At 33.2% G+C, this 12,094-nt stretch overlaps 1 protein-coding gene across 1 annotated transcript in view; it reads left to right on the top strand.

Annotated features, from left to right (window-relative positions):
* The first annotated feature begins 1,880 nt into the window (after positions 1 to 1,880).
* LOC149776760 (polypeptide N-acetylgalactosaminyltransferase 5-like) overlaps positions 1,881 to 12,094 on the top strand; it is a 44,648-nt gene continuing 34,434 nt past the window's right edge. The window contains exons 1-4 of the mRNA XM_089941350.1: positions 1,881 to 2,331; positions 8,351 to 8,504; positions 10,455 to 10,621; positions 11,416 to 11,580. Coding sequence (XP_089797476.1) covers positions 1,881 to 2,331; positions 8,351 to 8,504; positions 10,455 to 10,621; positions 11,416 to 11,580 — 937 coding nt within the window. The remainder of the gene's footprint in view (positions 2,332 to 8,350; positions 8,505 to 10,454; positions 10,622 to 11,415; positions 11,581 to 12,094) is intronic.

Here is a 12,094-nt window from a genome sequence, read left to right as displayed (position 1 = left end):
CCTACAGCATAGTCAATAGTAATACGTCATATATACATTGACCCATACAATACAATTAATGGCAAGACGTAATATATACATTGACCCCTACAGTATAGTAAATAGTAAGACGTCATATATACATTGACTCCTACATTATAGTCAACGGTATGACGACATATATATATATATATATATATATATATATATATATATATATATATACATATACACAACACATATATTAAAAGTAACATGGCATTTAAAGTGTTGGCATAAAACATTGATATGCCAATACTACTGGTATATCAAATTGTGATCCGCCCATGGCGCAACAATACGAATATATAAATATTCTTTCAACCGCAGGCTTATAGATCAATGATGGATTTCTACTCATTCATTAATCATAAATGACATATTAAAATAACGATAAAATGTGATAATGGTCCCTATTTTCTAAATGATATTAAAATGGTAAACAATTTCATTGTAACCCTTTCTTTTTTCCATTCCCCTCTCGTGCGTAAATGACAAACTAAGCACAAATCTGGAGTGAGATAGAAAAACATTGCGCTGGACGAAAACAATAAAACTAAACTTGTAGCAAGTAACCTACATTAATCTGGTTCGTCGTAATGGTATGTTTACGCTTTCCTTGGGATCTGATTACAGTGTTCATAATATGTATGATACATAGTTGCAATAGCCAGTGACACTAGGCCTATATGTTAAATTTGTCGTTTAGACGGTAGATATACTGTATTGTGTTTGAATCCTATGTTGCTGTTTCTTAAACCTATTACAATGTTCTAAAATAGGCTATTAATTATTAAATATAAAAATGTTAAAATAGTTGCTTCCATCCTCTCTCTCTCTCTCTCTCTCTCTCTCCATAATGGTAATGTTAGTCAAGCCATCCAAAGAAGAGAGAGAGAGAGAGAGAGAGAGAGAGAGAGAGAATTGTATAGTCTTTACAAATGTTAATTAAAGCAGAATAATGACTTAGATGAACTGTCAAGATCTTAAAATATTTTAATTACCATTTGTTGGTTCGTCATTTCACGTAGTTTTAATTTCACGCTAATTTCCATTCGTGAATGCCATACAGTATAGGTTCAGTGTACAAGCCGCTAACCGTGTTTACACTGCACTACTCTCTTCATAAAAAACAACAACATATTTCATGTTTAAATCATGAGTGTGTCTTATATTGATTTAATAAATGTAAATAAAAATAGAAACTGAAGAAAAAAAACAATGAACTTATCAATTTGCATATGTCATTGTGAACAAGAAGAAAAATCGTAGAACTAGTTCTACATTTTGTAGCTGACACACTCGCAGGGATGTGAGGAGTTCATTCACTCGGTCAGTACAGTCTCCAGGAGCATATCGTAACGCCATTTAAAGTGCAAATAAGTGTATTTATATGTGATATAAATAAAACATGCATAGTATGTACGCTGTATCAATGATATACCACTCGTTGTATAAATATTTCATTAAAAGGAAACTCGGGCAAGCCTCATTTTCTTTTAATGAAAATACAATATAGTTAATGGTAAGGTGTCCTACATACATACTTACACATTCTACATCGTAAAATCTAAAGAGTTATATATTTATTCATATATTTAAAGGCTTGTTTATGCTGCCTTACTGCTTGTTAAATAATTGGCTTACACGTATAGGTTTTAGTTACTGAATCATGTAAGGGTGAGGTAGATAGTATTGGTTATGGCAATTTGGTTTTATCGAAGCATTTGTATGAACTTTTAAGTTAATTCCTAGGTTTCAGTATTTCAGTCATAAAAAATGTACGTACAGAACATACTTTTATTTTCAGGTTAATAATACCTGCGGCCATTCTCACGTTTTCTACGGTCAATACCAAAACAATGGTTTCTAGGTCAACAAGAAGGATGTTATTTCGCATTGTATGGCTGGCTCCACTGGTGTGGTTTGCTTATGTACTTTTTTCTTCAGTCAATACACATCCCGATGAACATTACAATGAACCTAAAAGTTTCAGTGAAAATAATCAAAGACAATTGCCACTAGAACCACCAAATTCAAAGATTTTGGTTTTTCAAAAACACGAGGATGAGTTAGATATACCGGTAAAAGTTGTTCCAGTTGTAGCTGAGAAGAATGTTGTACCATTTCAAAAAGAAATTGACAATAAAATTGAAAAGGATGCAACGGAAAATGGAGAAAGGAAAGAGACGGCTCCAAGACATGGTGCAGACGAGAGAGACGACACGGATGTGAAAGCCGAAGAGAGGGAGAAGGCTGCACTTATGGCCCCTGTACACCCGGATAAACCTCTGATAGACCCCAATGCTCCAGGCAAGTCGTGTTAACTAGACACAATTATGTTGAAATTAATATTTTTTTAATATAATTCAATGCACGTACAGGTAATATCATTTGATATAATTAATTCAAATAAGGTCAAACATATATATATATATATATATATATATATATATATATATATATATATATATATATGCATGGTAGTCCCAGACTCAACAGATTCTTAAGCATGTGTATTGTACGTGTCATACATACATAATATAAAAAGTTAAATATAGCAATCGCAATCGATCTGGCTGGCTGGGGATATTTTAACTCACTCTTGTGCATCATGTATTCTATGTATCTGTGTGTACATATATTATATTGGCTCTGTATAAGCAGTATGTGTCAACAGTTAACCGTGTATTATAGAAGCATGTATAGGCGTTTGTGTGTGCACACAAAATCGTTTGTTAATTTTATTAAGCATTTCTATATACACAATAAGCCGTGTATTAGCTCTATATTGGCATTTGTGTCTATACAGTCATTAGTGTATTATCTCCATATCGTTATTTGCGTCTTCACACTAATTAGTGTATTATCTCCATATAGGCATTTGCGTCTGTACAGTAATTAGTGTATTATCTCGATTTAGCATTTGTTTCTACACAGTAATTAGTGTATTATATCCATATAGGCATTTGTGTATGCACGGTAATTAGTGTATATCTACACATAGGCAATTGCGTCTGCGCAGTAATTAGTGTATTATCTCCATATATTTATTACTGTGTACAGAGGAAACCAGGTATTTAGACATGTTCGGCTTTAACGCTTTGATTATCAAATCTTTCTACATCCTCTCCGCGTATATCTGTTTTGCTTTGGCACAATGCAGGTCTGAAAGTTGATTTTTGCCACTTGTCTTGGTTAATTCATGTGATTATTCAGATTTAAAAATAGCATAGAGAGATTGTGGTGTTCAAAAGTTGTTGCGTTACCATGAAACGTGTCTTTCGTGTGGTTCCCTGTGACAAAACATATTAAGAAAGATCTTTTGATGTAAAGGCAAATGATTTGGATAATTATTCAATCTGATAAACATATTGCGATTTCCTTAATCTATCCGTCCATCCATCTCTCAGACGGTCATGTGACCCCCTCATCTTTTTAGAAGTACATTTGGGAAACTAAGTACAATAACCTCCCGTGATGTAAAAGTGGGATGACTACTACTCCCCTCGTTCCGCCTCCTTGAGTGCCAAAAAGATTATAATGCCATAAAGTATAAACTTGCAGTTTATCCACACTATATCAATATGAAATTAATAGATGGAATAAACAGCCATGACTATGGAATAAACAGCCAATGGCTATGACTTTAGTAATTGAACATAAAAAGGAGAATTGACATGTGACAAAATCTCGTGGTCACCGCCCCACCACCATCACCACCCCTTCCAAGCTCGAATTCATCCCCTCTGACATAACATGGATGATACTTTGACTCCAATCTTGTAACAGTGTATACACTTATTATACATGCAAATACACCAAGGGGCCATGGATCCTTGATATACACCCATACGACTCATAATTATCAAGATCGAAATACTAAAACGATAAATACATTTGATGGACATAAAATGTCAATACACATGCACAGCTGGCACTAACATCTGGTGTTGATTCTTAATCTGCAAGTACTTTAAGAGACCAATTACTTGTTTTAAAGAAATCTGGAGCGTATTATTTTATGTAGGTCATAATATAGCTCAATGAAGTTACAAAGTCTTTATTATTGCACAACTGTAATTTGTACAATATTAAATATTTGGTCTACTGTTTCGGGCCATGAAAGAACCCAATGTTTGAATCGACTCTGGATGACTGTAATTGTTGATGCATGGGTATGATCATAGTAATCAAATTAATATAAACCTTATTCTTAATACAGAAGGAAAAATTAAATAGCTTTAGATTGTCAACAAGAGAGCCTAGCGCTTGCTGTTAAAGCGCGTTTGTCTGTGTGTGAGAGGGCCAATGCATATAAAATAACTCTAAATAAATTACTATAGTCCAATATGATAGTAAAATCATAGATTATACTCAATGCAAACTTTCATCTACAAGGGGAATAAAGCGAAAAGCTAGGGAAAAGGGCTGCAAATCGTGCAGTTTTTGATGTACTATCTGGTAATAGTAAATATTGAATGATGTAACATAAGTCGACTAATTACACTAAAATACGTTTTGAATTAGTAAAACATTCATCGCTTATCTTGATGAAATTTATTGCTATTTTAGTTCACAGGCTGTTGCTTAGAATGTAAATAGAAACACAAATCGATACACTAAGGTAATGGATAGGGTTCAAAATTTCCATTAGTAGTGGAATGAAAAGCTTTCATGTTTTCTCATTTGACGTGAACAATGATATACCCCGTTTTGTATATATCCTTATCACCCATTACAAACTAGACCCCATTACATGATTGATGTGTAAAGCGCGACTGGGGAGTCATCGTTGTAATACGACTGGTATTACGTTTTTATATGTATTACATTTCACTAAAACATGGTCATTTGTAGAGACTTTGATGGGTGAAAAGGTTGTCCTTAACCATTTAAATTTCATTTGATGGTGTTTGGAATTTTGATTGAGTGACCGAAATGACTGATAGTGTCATACTGATTTATTTTCCACGTCTAACGTTTACATGGCTTGACTCTTGTATCACAATCTGCAGTGTTATTATGCTACTAATGTATACTAGAGCAAATACTAAAAGAACAAAATGCAAAGGGAAAGTTCTTTTTATAAACAAAGACCAAAAAAAAACATATAATTATTTCATATGTATGGTTCAAATAAAGATCCTCCTAATTTTTTAAGAACAGCTTAGATGATCTAAATGACTATCTTGATAACTTGTTAGTTATCAAATTTTAATTTAGTCATGAATCAACAACATCGCACATATCATTTATGTCAATTATAAATCAACAACATCGCACATATATTTATGTCAGTTATGAATCAACAACATCACACATATAATTATCATTAAAGGGTGTGGGCTTCTTCATGTCTGAAGAGAACGTCATGGAGAAAAGAAAATAAACAAATGAGCAAGGATTCAATGTTTATTTTACTGATTTCTGAGAACTTGGGTACAGATATTGAAAAATGTAGATACTGAACCAGGATTTAGAAAAGAACGTTCTCTTTTAACATTAGTGTGTACAGCAGGGTATAACACTGTTCATTTATTTTATAACACTAGTGTAAAAACAGTGCACATTACTGACCAACCTCTCTAACTTTTGTGCACAAAGCAGGGTACAATACTGACTAATCTCTTTATACATTTGTGTACAAAACAGTGGACAATACTGATTCATTTCTTTACACATTTGTGTACAAGGCAGGGTACAATACTGACCAATCTCTCTACACATTTGTGTACAAAACAGTGTACAATACTGACCATCCTCTATCTAACATTAATGTGTAAAGTAGGGTATTGAACTGACTATTCTCTGTAAATATTAATGCGTAAAGCAGGAAGTTTCGAGATAGAAATTGAATTAGTTTTGAGGTTCAACAACTCACTAGTTATGCACAGGATATATATTGAAAATATAAAACAAATTACTAAAGATATTCAGTTACTATATTTATCTGATATTCATGTCAAAAACAATGTCGGTTATCTACCATCCATCACCTAGTTGTCTAATAGTCAACCTTCATGTATATACTATCTACCAACCCAACCACTAACTTACTTTCAACCCCCATATATCTACTATCTACCAACCCAACTTACTATCAAGCCCCAAATATCTACTATCTACCAACCCAACTTACCATCAACCCGCATATATCTACTATATACCAACCCAACGTACTATCAAATTCCATTTATCTACTATCCACCAACCGAACCAGTAACTTACTATCAACCCCCATATATCTACTATCTACCAACCCAACTTACTATCAACCCCCATATATCTACTATTTACCAACCCAACTTACTATCAACCCCCATATATCTAATATCTACCAACCCAACTTATTATCAACCCCCTATATATATATATATATATATATATATATATATATATATATATATATATATATATATATATATATATATATATATATATTTCTTTAATAGTGACAAGTTCCTATATAACCGTATTCAAAATTACATTACCAAGCATTCGCGTGCGTGACCTGGTGACCATGATATTCAGCGCCGTATGCCTATATTGCAAACAAGAGCAACATAACAATATTGACACACTAATTTCTTTTTCCGGTAATTTCGACTTAAAATGTATTGATCGACTTCTAGCTCCGAAATAAAATACAAAGATTATGGAAAATCTAGGCCATATGCAATCCTTTTTTAAAGAAAATTCAGCTAATTGTGTGTATTCCAAAATGAGTGCTCTGTATCATGTTGTATTGATGTTATGCAAATTTCCAGCTACAGTGACTATCTCGTAGCTTTGAATAGTGATGCCTTTAGCAGAATAGGATAAGGCACGCTGGACAATGTGTATATTTTGTTGTTGTTTATATTTATTACGTGATTCCTCATATCTTTGTCAACAGTCAGCAGTTATCACCACATGTTACAAAGTTATCATATTTAAGTGAAACTCCCTTCAATATGTTTTTCCTAGTGTAATTTTTTAGATTTGCTAGGCATTGGGCATATAGATCTTTGCTGAAGGATACACTATTGAATTACTGATGTGGATCATATAACCATTGTAACATTTTCGTTTCAGTCGTACTGGGCCCACTCTAAAATATTTTGTCTAGAGACAATTATTAGTTTTGTTAAGGAATCTGAGTTGTACCGATGGACACAACACAGTAGCCTACGTAATCAGACGCTTCCTAACACAAATCACACCAAACTACCGCGCCTCTCCATCATTACACTTGACATTAGACCTATCCACCAAAGCGTAACAATATAATGATATTCTCCACATTAGACACATCCACCAACCGGTAATTATATAACGCTATGTTCCACATCTGATATATACGCCAATCCGTAACTCTAGCTCTATGCTCTCCCTGACATATATATCAAACCGCAACTATATAATGCAACGCTTCCCTCGACATATCCACCAAACCGTAACTATAAAACGCTACGCATCTCTTACATTTCCACCAAACCGTAACTATACAACGCCACGCTCCTCTTGACATATCCAGCAAAGTGTAACTATATAACGCCACGCCCCCCTCGACATATCCACCCAACCGTATTCTATGTAGCTCTACCATCCAAATTTGACATATGAACCAAACTGTAACTATATAACGCCACGCTCCCCTCGACATATCCACCCAACCATGACTATATATCGCAACGCATGATCTAGTTTTATGCTACCTCAAGAGACACCATAACGAGACAATCGCATTCTTAATACGATCCACACAAGCAAACCAAGTCTTATTTTTGAAATTCAACTTACTACATAATAACTTAGTACGAACAGCTTTAGTGAATGATACAACACAGCTCATTCAAAATTGTATGATTACATTAGCATACCAATATAAATATGACTGATATCGCCATTGAAATATTACCCTTTTCAATGACGTAGCGAGTATCTCCATAATGTTTTACTATGAACACTAATATCTTTCATCTGGATATTCATTCAGTTTGAGAAATATTTTTACGAACAAAGAACCCCGTAAGCAAGCAAATAAAGAGCTATAGCCTCACATTTACAAATAGAGGCAAGATTACGAATAGTTAACACCCTTGAGTGTCACAGACATACACCTGGCGTAATGTGCTTTTATTGTTGAAAGTGGCTTGACGACTTAGGTGATCATCGAGATATAGCAACAAAAAACACGATTTAAAACATGCGAATGAGGCTGTCATAATTTATTTCTTATTATGTTTAGGCATTTTTGTTTCGTTTCAACCGCTGTGCATTCGCATATTAAATAATGAATTGATGACTGTTGTACAAATATAACGTATTTAATTACCTTTTTTTCCAGGAGAGATAGGGAAACCTGTAATTATCGATCGGAATAAATTATCACCGGAGGAACGCAAGAAATATGATGAGGGAATCATGAGAAATTCATTTAATCAGTACGCAAGCGACATGATATCGCTCCACAGAAGTTTACCTGATGTACGGGATCCAGAGTGAGTAAAAATGTATATACTTGTCAAAACAATCTATTTAATGTGTATGTACGTGTGCGTGTGTGTCTGACCTATATATATATATATAGTAAAAGTTTCGGGCATTTAAAGAAATTTTAATGAATCATGAATACATAAAATACCCGATTGAAGCTTTTCGATAGCAAAGCCTCATGAGCAGTTGTTTATCATTTGATACCATTACATTACTGCCGCTATATAGTAAGTGTTGTTACGACTCTTTGTCTTTATGTAAATGCGAAAGCTAAAGATTTATTAAAGACAATAAATAATTAATTTCTCTAAATGACAAGGTGACATTTTAAGAGAAATGTACAGATTGTAAATTAGATCTCAAAAAATGCTTAATGTCTTATTACACTTCCAGTATTATAGAATGTACTGAATGAATTCCAATATTTTTGAATTTCCTGATGAACAAACATGATGCAATCAAGAATGTCTTTCAGTGGATTCTCGATAATCATAAAGTAGTATTTAACTCCATAAAGTCAATGAACACTTTATAATTTCAATGAATAACTGAAATAAATAATTCTTCTCGAATTACATTTGAACATAACTGCAAATTCTAATAACAGATTACCAAACCCTTATATGAAACTGGAATGAATAATTGTTCACCATAACACTTTATATGCAAATACCCACTGGGCCTATGATGAAATAGGTTTTTCCGCACACAAAACATTTCCGATGGAAAATTTCGCAAACTCTTGAACACAAATTCCTGTAAGATCTTGTTTGCTACTTTAAATCAAGACACAAGTCAGGAAAACAAAATCCCCATTCACAATCCTCATTCACAAGCATGACAATAGTCAGATATGCAAAAACACTATCCACAAACCTCAGTTACGGACAAATATCAAGCAAAGAATATAAACTAAATATACATAACAGTTTAATGAGTTATTCAAAAGAAGTGTCTAAAGCAGACAATACTATCATTATCTTAGAGTCATATTTTCACACATGTAACCGCCATAGATGCAACATTACGAAGTTAAACGTAATAACCTGGGGTGCGGACGGGAATGTATCGTCTCGGGCTGGTTGGACAGTAATATAACAATAATTGGATATCATACGGGAATAAGCCATTTCAGTTATATAAGACAATGGATAAACTAATAAATCTGTATGTAATTTCGTTTAGTAATACAATTAATTCAAGAAGAAAGAAAGAATGAGATATTAACTGTAATGCTTTACGATTTCAAGAATTTATGACTCCTCTCTCTCTCTCTCTCTCTCTCTCTCTCTTACACCTCTGGCTACCTTCTAAAAAAAATGAAGAAAGGTGCTTTACTTTCTTAAAGATAAACGTTTATGACGTGTAACCAAATCAAGCAAGGATCCTAATGGTTGGGCCTGACAAAACTTTAAATCTTAATAGTATACTGTCTAAAGCCTTACACATGAAGTTACAACTTGAAGGAACATACATACATACACAGATACATACATTCATACATACATACATACATACATACAGACAGACAGACAGACATGCATACATACACACATACATACATACATTCATACGTGCGTGCGTGCGTACATGCATGAATGCATGCATGCATGCATGTATACATACATACATACATACATACATACATACATACATACATACATACATGCATACATACGTGTACTTTTATATGGAAAAAACAATAACTGAAACCATGTTAGTTGCATGATGCTACATTGACAATTTTAGACACATATTAGCAATTTCGATGGACATTGAGACAATATTTCTCAAGATGCACTGCTGACTGAGAAATACCTATATGCATGCACATGCGTATTTTTATCTTCCTTTTCCGGAACAAGTATATACCCACTATGTAGCTTTCACATTAAAATAAAACGGCTTGGATCCTGTTTAACGATGTGCTTTTTGATATTGTTTATAATTTTTAGGTGCATGCAGATAGAATACTTGAAAGATTTGCCGGACACGAGCGTCATCATTATTTTCCACAACGAAGCGTTGTCTGTACTACTTCGCACAGTACATAGTGTGCTGGACAGATCACCAACACATCTGTTAAAAGAAATAGTCCTAGTTGATGATTTTTCAGATTTTGGTATTCTTTCCATTCTCCTTCTTCTTCTTCTTCTTCTTCTTAGTAGTAGTAATAGTATTACTAGTAGTAGTCGTAGTAGTAGTAGTAGTACTTGTAGTAGTACGAAATGACTCACCCTATCCTTTAAAAAGGTGTATTTAATTTGCACTATCAACGTTTCATGATAAACAAAGAAAGTTTTAAGATTATGCGAACGTACATTTGCGTGTTTTAATGATTCATCCAAACTACTGTACATTTTTTCTGGTTTAATGGTTTATCGAAGCTAGTACGTATATGTATTTTCACCACTGATCCCAACTACCGTACGTATGTGTACTTTAATGATTCATGCAAACTGCCGTACATTTGTGTAAAGCAATTGTTAAATTTATCATACAGAAAAGGATAATTCAGATTGCAGATTAATTCTACATAGTTTATGGTATAAACCATGATGAACAAAAATGTCTAATTTAAATAATTACCGTGAATATTTGTTGGTTTCCAATTAACGGAAAGTAAAGCTCATTTTTATCATTTCTCAAGATAAAAAAAAAATGTTAATTAATGCTTTCATGGATGTATAGACTTTTTTCTAATAATAAAGTCTAAATAAATTTTCACACTTCAAAATTAAATGCGAAGATTAGGTTGATACCTTGGCTTATAAAACCCTGGATTTCCAAAGTAAGATGCTAATGTTAAAAAAAAAAATATTATTTCCCAAAATACAAACAAACGGAAAACTTAGAAACTTAAAAAGCTAACATTGCTACAATGGGCTGCTATTTACTTTTTGTTTTAAAATACAGATCACCTAAACCAGACTCTAGACGAGTATGTTGCGAGACTTCCAAAAGTGTCCCTTATCCGGCTAAAAGAGAGATCCGGATTGATTCGAGCTCGGATAGCAGGTTTTGATGCATCCACTGGACAAGTAGCCATTTTTCTTGACTCTCATTGTGAAGCAACCGAAGGTAAGTTGTCGTGTCACAATATAGCTGTTAATTTTAATTAAAAAATCCTTAATTCAAAAGTTGCTAATTATTAATATTTAGCATCTAAACATTGCTTAAGCTTATGCATCACAGAGGAGGAAATATTTCAGCTGCGTACGATGAGATGTAATTTTTTCTTTATTGTAAAACTATTTATAGATCATTATAGGCATCCAAGATAAAAAAAAAATAATGCTACTGTACTGAACACTAGCAACATATATATATATATATATATATATATATAGACAGATAGATGTGTGTGTGTTTTCTTTTTTTGTAATACCATTTGTTCTTTCTCAAATTTCATTAGTCCTTTCTATTTCTCCAATTTCATTTGTTCTTTCTCTTTCTCCAATTGCAACTGCAACTGCATTTGTTTTTCTTCTTTAACTTATTGAAGTTACAGCTTCGTCAACTCCAATTCCATCTTGTATTTTAATTATAATACCTTTACTTTTATGTCAGAGTCTGATGCAGACTAACTGATCCA

This window comes from Sinohyriopsis cumingii, chromosome 18 (assembly GCF_028554795.1).
Source record: "Sinohyriopsis cumingii isolate HCF-2022 chromosome 18, ASM2855479v2, whole genome shotgun sequence".
Classification (NCBI taxonomy): domain Eukaryota; kingdom Metazoa; phylum Mollusca; class Bivalvia; order Unionida; family Unionidae; genus Sinohyriopsis; species Sinohyriopsis cumingii.
The sequence above is the reverse complement of the archived record's forward strand: the minus strand, read 5'-3'. Positions and strand labels throughout refer to the sequence as shown.